At 43.8% G+C, this 17072-nt stretch overlaps 1 protein-coding gene across 1 annotated transcript in view; it reads right to left on the bottom strand.

Annotated features, from left to right (window-relative positions):
- The window catches only part of LOC126457999 (ATP-binding cassette sub-family C member 4-like), a 271245-nt gene extending 254727 nt beyond the window's left edge, over window positions 1–16518 (bottom strand). The window contains exon 1 of the mRNA XM_050094771.1: window positions 16389–16518. Coding sequence (XP_049950728.1) covers window positions 16389–16462 — 74 coding nt within the window. The 5' untranslated portion in view covers window positions 16463–16518. The remainder of the gene's footprint in view (window positions 1–16388) is intronic.
- Window positions 16519–17072: the final 554 nt, after the last annotated feature.

Below are 17072 nucleotides of genomic sequence, written 5' to 3'. Positions count from 1 at the left end.
TCGCATCACACTATGTGAATACCGGTCTGGTACTCACGTCTCGCCTCGGATACATTTAGAAAACGTTCGCACATTTGAGCATGGAGTTTACTCTAGACACAGATAGATGGAGTACACAAATTCCCATCGCAGGGAGAAGTGCCGTCAGAAGGAGCATCCAGCCACCAGTTGTCACTAACATTGCGAAAACTCATGTAAAAATGCCGACCCGTCGAGAAACAGGAAAAGGGAAGGAAGAAAAAGAATGTGTTTACACTTGTAGGTGCGACTCCACACGTATATAGGGATGACACAACTGACGCTGATGAATGTAATGGATAATGATTTCATCCTATAAGGCGACAACGCTCATTTCACTCAGACCAATACCTCGATAGAATATCACAGCGCGTGTTTCGGTTGCTATCTGGAGGCATGTTGCAGTCCTTTTACTCAGGCCCTTTCTGCGTTAAGAGCACCATAGTGGGATGTAGACTTTCACTCCCCATGAATCTTATAGATTCCACTTTAAACTCCATCGCCTTTTGCTGCTGGTACTGTATTGATGCTTGAGGTGATGACACTTCGTATTGACGTTATTTATTTATGCTGTACCAAATCGGATGCTAATTTTTTTACGTTCAAAATATATAGCAAGTCCACACACAATTATTTTGTTCTGAACGGGGTTTTAATCTTTTATTTATGCTGCAACATGTGCATTAGTACGAGTTTCATCGATTTTGTATAGAATTTCTTACAGGAATTGGTATTTATGTAATTTGACTTCACATATTGGAGCCAGTAAATTATGGACGTGTGTTGTTTTTTTCATTTCTAAATTTAGACTTAGCGTGATTTACATCAGATGATTTGTTTTCCTAGATTCTCCCTAAAAACATTAGAGTCCATTTCGCCAGAAAACCGTTACATATTAGATCCACAATCCGCAAACCACAGTGAAGTACATGCCGGAGAGTACTTCTCATTGTACCAGTTATTAGGATACACAGGACATAAAATCCCGTCTGATGCCTGCGATCATTTTTATGTTAATAATTGGCAACCAATGCTGTACAATCACAATAAAATCTCATGACTTTATTGCGATTGTAGAGCATTGGTTGCCAATTATCAATTATTAGGGCTTCTTCTCTTCCTACCTCGTACGGAGCGCGGGAATAATGACTGTTTAAACGCCTCTGCGCGCGTTGTAATTACTCTTTGTCCTCAAGATCCCTACCTGAGTGATTCGTAGGTGGTTGTAACATAGATTCATCTCTTGAAGATGCTTCTTGCAGCTTTGTAAGTAGGCTTTCTCTGGCTGGCTTACGTCTACCTTCAGGTGTCTGTCACTTCAGTTTCTCCAGCATCTCCGCCACACTCTTCCACAGAACAAACCAGTGACCAGTCGTGCTCAAAAATGGTTCAAATGGCTCTAAGCACTATGGGATTTAACATCTGTGGTCATCAGCCCCCTAGACTTAGAACTAACCTAAGGACATCACGCACATCCATGCCCGAGGCAGGATTCGAACCTGCGACCGTAGCAGCAGCGCGGTTCCGGACTGAAGCGCCTAGAACCGCTCGGCCACAGCGGCCAGCTCAGTCGTGCTGCCCTTCTCTGTGTACGTTAAATATTTCCTGTTAATCTTATTCGGTAAGGGTCCTACACTCTTAAGCCATATGCTAGGATGAGTCGCACGAGTATTTTGTAAGTAATCTCCTCTGAAGACTGACTGCGTTTTCCTAGCATTCTACCAATGAACTGAAGTCCACCTCCCGCTTTACGTACGACTGAGCCTTTGTGCCACAGTCATTTAATGTGCCCACTAATTGCTACAACCAAGTATTTGTATGATTTGATCGATTCTTGTTGTGACAAGCTGATATTGTAGTCTCATGATACTACGTTTTCGTTTTGTGAAGTGCGCAGTTTTATATTTCTGAACATTCAAAGCAAGTTGCTAAACTTTGTACCACTCTGAAATATTGTCAAAATACAACTGAATATTTTTGTAGCTTTTTTAAGGTAGTACTTCATCATTAATCATCCGAGGTTACTATTAATATTGTCTGCAAGATCATTAATATACAACATTAACAGCAAGGATCCCGGCACACATAACTGGGGCACACTCGGAGTTACTTCTACATCTGTCAACGACTCTCCACCCAAGATAACATCCTGCGACCTCCGCACCATGAAATTATTAATCCAGTCACAAATTTCGCTTGATACGTCATACAGTAACTAATGATGATAAACAGAAGGCCGAAATTCTAAACCCAGCTTTCAAAAACTTGTTTACGGTAGAGGACTGCAGCACCATTCCCCCTTTCAATTATCGAGCAAACGCAAGGATGGCTGACATAGTGTTTAGTGTATCTGGGATTGTAAAACAGTTAAGATCCTTAGACGCCAGAAAGGCATCTGGCCCAGACAGTATCCCCGTAAGATTATATAGCACCATTCTTGTCCATCATCTATCAGAGATCATTGAAACAGCGGAAAGTTCCACCGGACTGGAAGAAAGCCCAGGTCATAGCAATCTAGAAAAAGGGTAGAAAATCGGATGCACATAATTACCGGCCAATTTCACTGACATCGATTTGTTGTAGAATCATGGAACATATTTTGTGTTCAGACATAATGACCTTTCTAGACCCTGAGAAGCTCATCTGCAGAAACCAGCACGGTTTTAGGAAACAGCGGTCATGCGAGATACAGCTGGCCCTCTTGGTGCATAATATACAACAGGCTCTAGATACCGGCTTACAGGTTGATGCCATATTTCTCGGCTTTCGAAAGGCTTTCGGCTCAGTTCCGCACTGTCGCTTACTCCAAAAAGTGCGCGCTTACGGTCTCCTATGACTTATGCGGTTGGATAGAAAGTTTTTAACAGACAGGGAGCAGTATGTCGTCCTGAACGGGGTGACTTCAACAGAAAATAACTGTAGGTGTGCCCCAGGGCAGCGTAATAGGTCCGCTGCTTTTTAAAATTTACGTAAACGATCTGGTTGATGGTACTGACAGCGGCATTAGACTGTTTTCCGATGATGCTGTAGTCTACAGGAAAGTAGTATCACACGAAAGTTGTGAACAAATCAATGAGGATTTGGAGAAAATAGATGCTTAGTGTAATGACTGGCAATTATCTCTCAATATTAGTAAGTCTAACCTACTGCGTATAACAAGGCGAAAATCCACATTAATGTACGAGTACAAAATAAATGCCCAGTCTTTGGAAGCTGTAACATCCGTCAAGTATCTGGGTGTGACTATTCGAAATGATCTCAAATGGAATGAATAGATTACGCAAGTAAGGGGTAAGGCGAACTCTAGATTGCTGTTCATTGGTAGAATCCTGAAGCGATGCAGTCCTTCAACAAAGGAAATAGCTGCTAATAAGTTATTTCATGCAGTCTTAGAGTATTGTTCGTCTGTATGGGACCCTTACCAGTTGAATCTGATTTAAGAGATTGAGAAGGTCCAAAGAAGAGCGCCAAGATTCGTGACTATTACATTTAGCCATCGCGAGAGCGTTAGAAATCTCATAGAAAATTTGAAGTAGGACGCACTTGCAGATAGACGACGCGCTAAACAGAAGGGGCTGCTCACTAAATTCCGAAATCCGATCTTCATCGAGGATGTAGAGCATATATTATTACCACCAACTTTCAAATCGCGCAATGACCACCATTCAAAGATAAGGGAATTAGAGATCGTACTAAGGCGTTCAGACAGTCGTTTCTCCCTCGCGTGATCAGCGAGTGGAACAGATGGGGAGCGGGGGGGAGGAGTATGACTTTGGCGTGAATTGTTCCCTCCATCACATTCCGCTTGGTGGCTAGCGGAGTATATATGTAGATGTAGACAGTCGTACTTTCGATAGTACGTGTATGTGTCGTACTTAGTCAAATCCTTTTCCAAAATCAAGAAAAACTACGGCTACCTGATTGGCATGATCCATAATTTTCAGGATGTCAAGTGAGAAAAGTGCGAATTTGGTCTCACATGAAATATGTTTCCGGAATCCATACTATATGGCATTGAGGAGGTCATTCTGTTGAGGTCAGAATATGTTCTAAGAATCTGCAGCAAATGGATGTTAAAGGTATTGAACAGTAGTTTTGCGGGTCGCTTCTGCTAGCCTTCCTGTAGAAGGATGTGACTTGGGTGTTCGGCTGTGAAGAAGCGCAGAAAATTCTGTGTGAAAGTGGTATTGTTCTTGTAGACGGGACACTTGGCAATTATTAGAAACAGTCCCAGTAACTGTACACATACACATTAACATCGAAAGCACAGAAGAAGAAACGAAGGTATTTCCTATTTTATTACTTTGCTCTCAGACAAAAGTCAAAATACGTATGAAAGCCTTTTATCTGGACTGAAAAATGTGATGACTGGGTGGTCACCATGAACTGAAGTTAGACTTTGAAATGGTTACTATTAAAGCTGTTAAAATAGTGTTCCCCGAAACACCCCTTCCCGGTTGTAATTTTGGCTTCAACCACTGTCTGTGGAAGAAAATGCAAAAACTGGGATTAATGGAGGAATACAGGGGTAGAGAAGAAGTCCAATTGTTTTTCCCCATGTATGCTGCGGTGGATTATCTTCCGCCTAAGAGTGTTGATGATGAATGGATAGTAATAACGAAGGAAGTGCTCGGTGGAGAAACTCTCATGAAATTCGCAGACTATACGGTCGATCAATGGATGGAAAATCCTAGAATACCAACTGAAATACACTACTGGCTATTAAAATTGCTACACCAAGGAGAAATGCACATGATAAACGGGTATTCATTGGACAAATATATTATACTAGAACTGATATGTGATTACATTTTCACGCAATTTGGGTGCATAGATCCTGAGAAACCAGTACCCAGAACAACCACCTCTGGCCGTAATAACGGCCTTTATACGCCTGAGCATTGAGTCAAACAGAACTTGGATGGAGTGTGCAGATACAGCGGCCCATGCAGCTTCAACACGATACCACAGTTCATCAAGAGTAGTGACTGGCGTATTGTGACAAGCCAGTTGCTCGGCCACAATGGACCAGACGTTTTCAATTAGTGAGAGATCTGGAGAATGTGCTGGCCAGGGCATCAGTCGAACATTTTCTGTATCCAGAAAGGCCCGTACAGGACCTGCAACATGCGGTAGTGCATTATCCTGCTGAAGTGTAGGGTTTCGCAGGGATCGAATGAAGGGTAGAGCCACGGGTCGTAACACATCTGAAATGTAACGGCCACTGTTCAAAGTGCCGTCAATGCGAACAAGAGATGACCGAGACGTGTAACCAATGGTACCCCATACCATCACGTCGTGTGATAGCCAGTATGGCGAAGACGAATACACGCTTCCAATGTGCATTCACCGCGATGTCGCCAAACACGGATGCCACCATCATGATGCTGTAAATAGAACCTGGATTCATCCGAAAAAAATGACGTTTTGCCATTCGTGCACCCACGTTCGTCGTTGAGTACACATCGCAGGCGCTCCTGTCTGTGATGCAGCGTCAAGGGTAACCGCAGCCATGGTCTCCGAGCTGATAGTCCATTCTGCTGCAAACGTCGTCGAACTGTTCGTGGAGATGGTTGTTCTCTTCCAAACGTCCCCATCTGTTGACTGAGGGATCGAGACGTAGCTACTCGATCCGTTACAGCCATGCGTATAAGATGCCTGTCCTCTCGACTGCTAGTGATACGAGACCGTTGGGATCCAACATGGCGTTCCGTATTACCCTCCTGAACTCACCGATTCCATATTCTGCTAACAGTCATTGGATCTCGACCAACGCGAGCAGCATTGTCACGATACGATAGACCGCAATCGCGATAGGCTACAATCCGACCTTTATTAAAGTCGGACACGTGATGGTACGCATTTCTCCTCCTTACAAGAGGCATCGGAACAACGTTTCACCAGGCAACGCCGGTCAACTGCTGTTTGTGTATGAGAAGTCGGTTCGAAACTTTTCTCATGTCAGCACATTTTAGGTGTCGCCACCGGCGGCAACCTTGTGTGAATGCTCTGAAAAGCTAATCATTTGCATATCACAGCATCTTCTTCCTGTCGGTTAAATTTCGCGTTTGTAGCACGTCATCTTCGTGGTGTAGCAATTTTAATGGCCAGTTGTGTGTATGTAATGCTCCTGACCAGCAGCACAGGAGCACGAGTGCTGTCGGTGGTTGTCATGGGAAACTAAACTTCTGAATAGACAAGAAAAGAACGTATATTCTCCGATAAATAAGCTGGAAGCAGTAAATGCTATATCTGAAATTCTTGAAAAAATTCCATTAGCCTGCCTCTTCAAAAGAGAAGAAAAACATACCAAGATTTTGACAAAACGTAAAAGACATTAAAAGAATATATAACGACTCGGAGGAATCAAGCAGATATTTAAAACATCCGCTTTTCTTACAAAAAGTGAGCCTATGTAAAGCGTATCCAGTGCTAAGCCTAGCGAAATGTGAAGGGTTGTTCGTATTAGAAAACGGTGGATAGAGCCTCCCCCAGTGTTACGGGCTTCTTTGACTGTCGCTAAACACGTGGCTAAAAGCCCATGACACCATTCTTGGATGGCTCAGGTGATTCAGCGTTGTTAAAGTGGTTAGTTACACTTTAATCAATTATAAGCATATAGCACAAAAAGTGAAAATGGGATACAGCGCAGGTGAGGAATGCCATCGGACTTAGGTTATGGGATACTTCAATCTCTCAAGTGCCCAATATTCTTGACAGGAGACCTTCAGGTTCGGATACAATTAAATGACGTATACGAAATTCTGAAAATCATCCTGATAGGTGATGGTAACTAGCGAACAGAACATAGTAAGGTCTCATTTCGCCATCCTAAACGAAAGTAATAACAGTATTTTTGTGCCTGCTGTCGTACTTATTTGGTCATAGACATACTGAAAGTGCAAGCTGTTATGCCAATGGACTCCGCAGGGTCTGCGATAGAGGCAGTAGATGCATCTTCTTGTGGTCTGACTGAGCAGGGTGGCGCAGTAGTTAGAACACTGGACTGCCACTCGGGCGGACGATCTTTTAAATCCAAGTCCGACCGTCCTGATTTTAAGTTTACAGTGATTTCTCTAAATAGCTCCAGGCAAATGTCGGGATGATTCCTTTCAAACGGTCTCTCCTGGTTTCCTTCCCCATCCGATCGTAATCCGACCTTATGGTCGATTTCTAAATGACCTTGTATCGACGGGAGGTTAAACTCTAATCTTCCTTCCTTTTCCTTTTTGCGTTGTGATAGCGCATGACCTAATACTGCTCACTGACCATGGAAGATACAAAGGAAACTTTGTGGAAATCTCTTCAACATAGCCCACAATCCCCACTGAAAACTCTCTGAGGACTGCCTTATCAAACTTTTCTTCGGGAACAGATCCGAGTCCAGCGTGTCAAAAATAGAGAGGTATAGAGACCTGTGCCTAAGAGTTCTTAACGTAGATTAAAAAGATTGCTACTGATAAGGAGTTTTCAACACTCTGTATTGGAACGGAACGTGTGCGAAGAAACTAATACGGTGGAAAAAAATACTTAATAAATTCATAGTTTTGTTTAATTCTTATACCCGACGGATGAAGCATCAGATTATAGAAGCTGTGACGGTTGTATCGCTACAGGCAGCGAACGGGAACGGCTAGCAATGAGATTTTCTGCATGCTTCCGTTTGGTGTCTCATTTTTCTTGTCTTCCGTTGAACATCTTTATTCGAAACATGTGTTGGAGACAGCCCGATCCCTCCAGAAATGTTATGACAATCTGGCAGTTGGAAGCCATCCAGACGCTTCTCACGATAGTGGCTATTTTCTTCCGAAACGTCTCGCATGGAATTACAGAACTGTTTGCGTGTTCGTTTCGTGCGGACAAAATCGACTGGTCACACTCTTGTCGTATTTTTTTCCATATTTCCGGAACCTATTTCTAGATCTATATTCCGCTAACCACAGCTCAAAACACGCCCTAAGGCACTCGCTGCGAATGGGATTTTTTCCCCTTTCGTTTCCCTTTAAGCGTGCAGTCCCTTTCGGTGTTTATATCTTTGAATGCCGCAGCATGTGCAAAACGAGAGATCATTTATTTTTTGAAATGTTTTTTTGAATCTTGTTGGTAAGTTTTCCGTAATAGTAACGATGTATTACGTGCCACGTCGTCCTCAAATGTGTTGAAAGACAAGATCGAAAATAGCCAGCTATTTCATTTTTACAGTGACAGAATTTGATCCCATGGTATTTTCATGCCCGTCTGTCCATTTATCCCCTTTCAGTTCATTTAATTCATTTTATTAATATCCTATGTGACAGGGGAAGCCAAAGTCCTCTACCGATTCCGTTCCCCCTACTGCTGCTATTCGCCATATTACGTAGGAGAAATTCTTGGTGTTCGGAACCCATAGATGATAACAGCCGTTTAGCACACTGGACTCGCATTCGGGAGGACGACGGTTCAATCCCGTCTCCGGCCATCCTGATTTAGGTTTTCCGTGATTTCCCTAAATCGCTTCAGGCAAATGCCGGGATGGTTCCTTTGAAAGGGCACGGCCGATTTCCTTCCCCATCCTTCCCTCACCCGAGCTTGCGCTCCGTCTCTAATGACCTCGTTGTCGACGGGACGTTAAACACTAATCTCCTCCTTCTCCTACAACAGCCGTGACAATGGAAGTCAGATCTGGAAGCGTGCTCAGACAGCCTAATGGTTAAGACGACTTTTGACGATAAGCAATAAATCTCAGAGAGAGTCTCACTGTGGTACAGTACTTCATTAGTCACGACACGTCCACCTGCATAGCTGAATGGTCAGAGCGGCAGAATTCCTTGCGAAGGGCCCGGGTTCGATTTCCGGCCGGCTCGGAGTTTTCCTCCGCTAGGGGACTGAGTGTTGTGTTGTCCTCCATTTCAACCTCATCGACATGCAAGTTGCCAAAGTGGCCTCAACTAAAAATACTTGCACCAGGCGACCGGCCTACCCGATGGGAGGCCCTAGCCACATGCACTTGTTTTATGCCATTTTACGCCAGCTGCTAGGTCTCATACCATACGTGCATAAATGCTTGGTACACCATGCTGAAGTACAGAAGTACTCCTAACTGACATAAAATTTATCATTAATAACATATTCCCTCAGCAATATATCTACATCAAATTTATACCGACATGTTAACTGCATTTATTTTGTATCACTGAGAGTGGACACTGTGGTATTAAATACAGTGCAATTTACTGTAGCATCTGCTTCATTCCAGAATAGTTCACTCATAAGCAACACCTCTATAGAATACAATAACAGTGCCTGAGATTAGAACTCAAATAGATCTATGAGATCATTCATCTGCACAAAAATGACGGCGGTCCTCTGTTACTTTCTCAGTATGCTACGATACGCTGAATAAATTTCGGATTACAATATTATTTCTGTGACTTCGATCCACTTCCGGTATCCGTTCGGATGGCAATCATACCGCACAGGGATACAATAATGTCTGCAAGGTATCTTGTGCCATACAACAAAGTTAACAGTTTGAGATATCTCGTAATGTACAGCCAGCATCTCTCTCTAATGGCACTGTAAGGGAAATAAAGAAGCTTGACAAATACTATAAATCATTAAAAGGTATTACCTTCGATTGAGGGCTGCCATTATATTTTAGCACAAAAAGTAATTCAGTACGTTGGAGAAAAGATAGCAGTCATTTCTGGCTGTTCAATGTGGAAGTGTGAGAACGTTTTTCTCGAAATGTTTGTGACTCGTGTATCCGAGGTGAGACGTGTGTACCAGACCACTATTCACCCAGTGGTAAGACGGCAACAGTCTAAAAAGCACTTTCAGCCTGGCCAGCATACTGGTCTCCGTCGTTAAGCCAGGAAGATTCGATACGGGGCCGGTTCGTCCTCCCGAATTCCGGAAGTTGCGTGCTAAAGTGCAGAACTATCCTGGCGGATGCTAGCTTAGTTTTCCTGATAACTCATTCTAAAATAGAAAATATCGGCTTTTCTTCAACTGCATAGTTTTTTTGTGTTACAAATTTAGCTCGAAGCGTAATTCCATCAAATTCAAGACTCTAGCGTGTTTAGTATTTCCAGGTACTTTTGAACGAACATATTATCTACCTACAACACCTAATTTTCAAATGTTGCTGCTGCCTATTTAATCATGGAGACTGTTATAGACACGGCTTAGAAATGTAGCTAAGACGTTGCTGTTTTTCTTATTATGACCTGTTACGTAGGGGACTGTGACTGTACTCTTATATTTAATCCAGCAGCAAAATACGTTGAGAATTAGCTTGCACCCAAGGGAAGCGCGCTTGCTCTAAATCCAGTCCGCTATTTTGGGCTAACAGCCTTTCGTTATGGATCATCAAATAGCATGAGCGTTCCTAATTGTTCATCCTATTTTTGACGAAAGCGTCACTGGTTTGCACTCCACCAGAACTACGGTTCGGTAGTTTTGGTACAGTACATAAATGAGGTAGTAAATGGTAGTATCACCGGTAGTATTGATAGCATTGGTGGGAAAATAAAGATAAATGAATATGTGTGAGAGAAATGGGGAGCCGACGACTTCTCTTTGATTTTTGTTTCTTTGCTTTGCACGTAAATAGAACCGCACATCTTTCAGCGTTAGTCCACTGCATCTTTTATATCCTTACATAACATAAATTGCATTTTATAGATAATAAAAATTAGTTGATCGCATAGCTTCTGGACTTTCATATAACCAAAGCAGTCACTTTTCATGCAAGTACAGTTTACATGCACAAACATAAAAAATTCTATGTAATTGTTGTTTTTATTTTCTGTTCAATACAACGTTCTATATCATGATCAAAATCAAGAGTTTCTTGTTATTACTGATAAATGTGAAAGTTGTTTGTGAACAACAGAAATGTGTTTTATATAAGATCGAAGAAGTAGGAAGCGAAGGTTGGTATGTTTCTTTTTTTGCATTTTTTAAAAGAAAAAGCGTTTTCTATCGGTATATGATAACTCTTCCGTTCTTTCCTTCTGCTAGAACACCCCTCTGTTTCACGTTACAAATCAACAATTTTCAAATAAACCCAGAACTAAACATTTTGCCATAAATACAGCTTATTTTTAAATAACACAGAGAGGATAATCTTGTAGAACAAAAGCGTTCCGGAACTTATGCTGCCCTTTGTATATCCTCACTCATTTTCGAGACAGTTCATCACTTTCGGTTTCTACGGAAATCTAATAAGACACTGACTGCATACACAAAGAAAGGGATCTTATTGAGGTAACGCCCCATAGGTATGCAACACACCTAACATACAGGTAATGCAGGTACGATCTAAATTGACCTAGCCTACTAGGAAAACAACTGTAGTCTACGCTTACAAAAGACAGTCTACAGTATCCTACAGTAGTTTTACAGCTCTAGTGTCGCTATACCTGTCCTTTTCTTTGTTCTTCGTTTGGTTGCCTCAAACCGAACAAACGTAGCTTTTGCGCACCTACCTTAAATTTATAACTTTCTGAAAAGATATGTTTTAAATAGTAGTGAGCATGAAGCTTCCTGGCAGATTAAAACTGTGTGTCGGACCGAGACTTGAACTCCGGACCTTTGCCATTTGCGGGGAAGCGTTCTACGGACTATGCTACCCAAGCACGACTCACGCACGACCCATCCTCACAGCTTTAACTCTGCCAATACCTCGTCTCCTACATTCCAAACTTCACAGAAGCTCTCTTGCGAACCTTGTAGAACTAGGACTCCTGGAAGAAAGGAAAAAGGTAAGTGACGAGGTACTGGCAGAATTAAAGCTTTGAGTACGGGTCGTGAGTCGCGCTTGGGTAAGTCAGTCGGTAGAGCACATTCCCGAGAAAGGTAAAGGTTCCGAGTTCGAGTCTCGGTCTGGCACACAGGTTTATCTGCCAGGAAGTTTCACATCAGCGCACACTCCGCTGCAGAGTGAAAATGTCATTCTGGAGTAATGAGCATTTCAGCAAGTCGTAACTCCACGTACCCACAGATGTCTCTGCATTACCGCATCTTAGCGAGTACAATTGCTTGAAGCTGTGCGGGTAGGGACCTGATTGACTTCAATGCTAAACAACTCGGAAACGGCTCAACGTATCGATTTTTTTTCTTAACATTTATTTCCCAGCGAAAACAACCTGCAACACCATTACAAGCTTGTCAGACTGTTTCTGACCACTCAGCATAGGTGTTGTTAGTAGCTCGTGGTATTGTGGTTATCATTGCTGATTCTCGATCACACGTCCTCGGACTCGATTCTCGGCCGGGTCGGTGATTTTCTCCACTCGAAATGGTCGTGTGAGCTGTCCTCATCATCACCGACGCGCAAGCCGCCGAAATCGCGTCAAGTAAAAAGACTAGCACCAGGCGACCGAACATCCTAGAGTGTGTATCCCCGCCAATAATGCCATATGAACATTTTATTTCTGTGGTTATTATGTCTGCCTTTGTATTTTAACAACTGTATCCTGTCTTCTCTGTGTTTCACGTTGCTTCTGCGAAAATAATAGAATGAGGCACAGAGCAGATTGCACATTGGTCGCTAAACATTTGCAGGTAAAAAAATAAAGAAAAAACGTGTTTTGCAGAAAGCGGAATACAAGAACTAAATTTACATTTCAAACAATGATTAAAACAGGAACTTGGACATCCATCAAGATGATTGCACCGAAAAGAGATTAGGCGACTCACAGACAAATTAAATACACCGTTTCGCCTTCATCTTAAGTGTAACTAAGGTGAGAACACAGATGACTTGTGACGACAGAAGCATATGAGAAAAACCTTATGAGAGAACGATCGTTACATAGCAGAGTCTGCTTCAGTAAGAAACCAACACTGGCGTATACAAAAAGTGACAAGGGGAGACCATATCAACATGCCAGTCCAGTCTGGAAGAGACTTTATATTTTCTTACAGCAGTACCAGAAACTTTGAAGCGAGCGCTTCGTAAATAAAGATTTTCATTGGCATGTAACGTTTTCCACACTCCCTCGTCAGTGTCTAAGTGTTAAAAAGACAGGTGTAGAAACGGAGGGTGATCTTTATCAAACGATCCTGACGTTATTCTTCCCATTTACGACTACGTGATTGCTCTACAAATGGCACTTAAGTATATGCCAGAAGGTTCATACTTCCAGACTTTTTCTCTGCCGTTCCACTCTCTAACAGAGCGTGGGAAAAGTAAACACATATATCTTACCTTATGTACGTTTACATCTACATCTACATCTACGTGATTACTCTGCAGTTCACATCTAAGTGCCTGGCAGAGGGTACACAGAAACACCTTCAAGCTATTTCCACTCTCGAACAGCGAGCGAGAAAAATGAGCACTTCAGTTGTTCCGTGCGAGCTCTGATTTCTCTTATTCATGATGATCTTTCCTCCCTATGCAGGTGGGCGCCAACAAAATATTTTCAAACTCTGAGGAAAAAACTGGTGACTGAAATTTCATGACAAGATCCCGCTGCAACAAAAAGCTCTTTTGTTTTAATGATTGCCACCCTAATTCGTGTTCACATCCATGACAATCTCTCCCCTATTTCGCAATAATACAATACGAGCTGCCCTTCTTTGAGTCAACATAATATTTTGGCGTTCGAAGCAGGAAGTTGATGACTGAAGTCCCTTGAAAATATCTCGTCGCAACGATAAACGCTTTGTTTTAATGAAAGTTCCTGGCAGATTAAAACTGTGTGCGGGAGCGAGACTCGAACTCGGGAACTTTGCCTTTCGCGGGTGAGTGGTCTACCAACTTTTTTTTTTTAATCTCATTTTGTTCGCTTTTGTTCGTTGCCTTTGCTCGAGGCGGACGTCGTAATACAACCGTTTAAGTTCATTATTGATCGATTAACTCAGTTTTTTTATTACAGAGGGCACGTAACCCTCTGACCGAACACGCTGAGCTACCGTGCCGGGACCAACTGAGCTACCCAAGCACGACTCAAGTCCCCTCCTGACAGCTTTACTTCTGCCAGTATCTAGTCTCCGCAGGAGAGCTTCTGTAAAGTTTGGAAGGTAGGAGACGAGATACTGGCAGAAGTAAAGCTGTGAGGACGGGGCGTGAGTCGTGCGTGGGTAGCTCAGTTGGTGCCGGCACGGTAGCTCAGTGTGTTCGGTCGGAGGGTTGGCAGCCCTCTGTAATAAAAAAACTGAGTGAATGGATCAACAACGAACTTAAACGGACGTCGTAGGACGTATGCCCCGAACAAATAGAACTAACTGTAACGAAAAAAATGAGATCAACATAAGGGGGGGGGGGGGGGGGGGGGGAAGTTGGTAGAGCACTTGCCCGCGAAAGGCAAAGGTCCCGAGTTCGAGTCTCGGTCCGGCACACAGTTTTAAACTGCCAGGAAGTTTCATATCAGCGCACACTCTGCTGCAGAGTGAAAATCTCATTCTGCTTTGTTTTAATGTTTGTCGTCTCAACTCGGCTACCATATCTGTGACGTTCTCTCCCCTATTTCGTGATAATATAAAAAGTGTTGCCCAACATCGTACCTTCCCGGTGTCCTCCGTCAGTCCTATCTAATAAGGATCCCATACCGCACAGTACTTCAGAAGACAGACAAGCGCGGTGTTGTCGGTCTCTTAAGAAGATTTGTTGCACGTTCTAGGTGTCTGCCAATAAAGCGCAGTGTTTGGATAGTCTTCCGCACATTTTCTTTGTTACGGTCTATATCTACATCTACATACATACTCCGCAATCCACCATACGGTGCGTGGCGGAGGGTACCTCGTTCCACAACTAGCATCTTCTGTCCATGTTCCACTCACAAACAGAACGAGGAAAAAATGACTGCCTATATGCCTCTGTACGAGCCCTAATCTTATTTATGTGATCTTTCCGCGAAATATAAGTTGGCGGCACTAAAATTGTACTGCAGTCAGCCTCAAATGCTTGTTCTCTAAATTTCCTCAGTAGCGATTCACGAAAAGAACGCCTCCTTTCCTCCAGAGACTCCCACCCGAGTTTCTGAAGCATTTCCGTAACACTCGCGTGATGATCAAACCTACCAGTAACAAATCTAGCAGCCCGCCTCTGAATTGCTTCTATGTCCTCCTTCAATCCGACCTGATAGGGATCCCAAACGCTCGAGCAGTACTCAAGAATAGGTTATATTAGTGTTTTATAAGCGGTCTCCTTTACAGATGAACCACATCTTCCCAAAATTCTACCAATGGACCGAAGACGACTATCCGCCTTCCCCACAACTGCCATTACATGCTTGTCCCACTTCATACTTTGCAATGTTACGTCCAAATATTTAATCGACGTGACGTGTCAAGCGCTACACTACTAATGGAGCATTCAAACATTACGGGATTCTTTTTCCTATTCATCTGCATTAATTTACATTTATCTATATTTAGAGTTAGCTGCCATTCTTTACACCAATCACAAATCCTGTCCAAGTCATCTTGTATCCTCCTACAGTCACTCAACGACGACACCTTCCCGTACACCACAGCGTCATCAGCAAACAGCCGCACATTGCTATCCACCCTATCGAAAAGATCATTTATGTAGATAGAAAACAACAGCTAACCTACCTCAGTTCCCTAGGGCACTCCAGATGATACCCTCACCTCCGATGAACACTCATTATCGAGGACAACGTACTGTGTTCTATTACTTAAGAAGTCTTCGAGCCACTCACATATTTGGGAACCAATCCCATATGCTCGTACCTTAGTTAGGAGTCTGCAGTAGGGCACCGAATCAAACCCTTTCCGGAAGTCAAGGAATATGGCATCCGTCTGATGCCCTTCATCCATGGTTCGCAAGATATCATGTGAAAAAAGGACAAGTTGCGTTTCGCAGGAGCGATGCTTTCTATAAGCCGTGCTGATGCATGGACAGCAACTTCTCTGTCTCAAGAAAATTCATTATATTCGAACTGAGAATGTGTTCGAGAATCCTGCAACAAACCGATGTTAAGGATATTGGTCTGTAATTTTGAGGATCCGTCCTTCTACCCTTCTTATATACAGGCGTCACTTGCGCTTTTTTCCAGTCGCTCGGGACTGTACCTTGGGCTAGAGATTCGCGATAAATTCAAGTAAGGAGCCAATGCAGTAGAGTACTCTCTGTAAAACCGAATTGGAATCCCATCAGGACCTGGTGATTTATTTATTTTCAACCCATTCAGCTGCTTCACAACCCCTTGTTAAAGTAGTTCGCAATAAAACCGCAAAAGGCGTAGGAAAGCGAACTAACGAAGCGCTTGTCACTTTCGCGTTGCCTGGTCACGCAAAAGGAAGTAAATGTGTTGCACTTCAGCGCAGCTTTTCCAGGAACCCGGACGACCCGGTCCCGGATTTCGCACACGAGCAGGTAGCAGGAGCGAGCAACAGGTGTTTCGGGGACTCACCAGAAGAGGAGCGCGGACAGCGGGTTGGCGGTCTGTCTGGGGTTGGCGCGGCTGCGCTTCTTGCCGGCGTCCATGGCGGCGGCTGGCGGCGGCTGCGCTGCGGTGGGGCGCGCTCGGGTGCGCGGCGTCTGCTGCGCGGCGCGGTGCGGTGCACTGGCGGCTGGCGGTCCGCGCGCCGGCTAATAGCGGAGGCTGCCGCCCGCCGGCCCGGCTTATCGCGCGCCGCGGGGAGCGCCGCCACCGGCTCCGGCCTGCCACGCGCCCCCCTCGCGTCCCGCTGCACACGGCTCGCGCGCTCCCAGAGGGTGGAACATTGCGGAAAATGATGTAATACCTGACGAAACAGCTGCAACAGTCAAACATATCGCTTCTGGACCTATAGGGGACGGGCTTCTTTAGAAGCACGAGGGGTGTTCAACAAATAATTCAAACCTTCTCTTTTCCTCAGCCAGTTTCAGTAGAAAAAATGCGGAATTTGTTGTGGGATATGGTGGAAGGTCTCCGCGTCAGTCCGTATACGCTACTGGTCATTGAAATTGCTACACCACGAAGATGACATGCTGTTGTTGTTGTTGTGGTCTTCAGTCCAGAGACTGATTTGATGCAGCTCTCCATGCTACCCTATCCTGTGCAAGTTTCTTCATCTCCCAGTACATACTGCAACCTACATCCTTCTGAATCTGC

The sequence above is a fragment of the Schistocerca serialis genome, chromosome 2 (assembly GCF_023864345.2).
Source record: "Schistocerca serialis cubense isolate TAMUIC-IGC-003099 chromosome 2, iqSchSeri2.2, whole genome shotgun sequence".
NCBI lineage: Eukaryota > Metazoa > Arthropoda > Insecta > Orthoptera > Acrididae > Schistocerca > Schistocerca serialis.
This window is presented reverse-complemented; position numbering and strand designations above follow the sequence as displayed.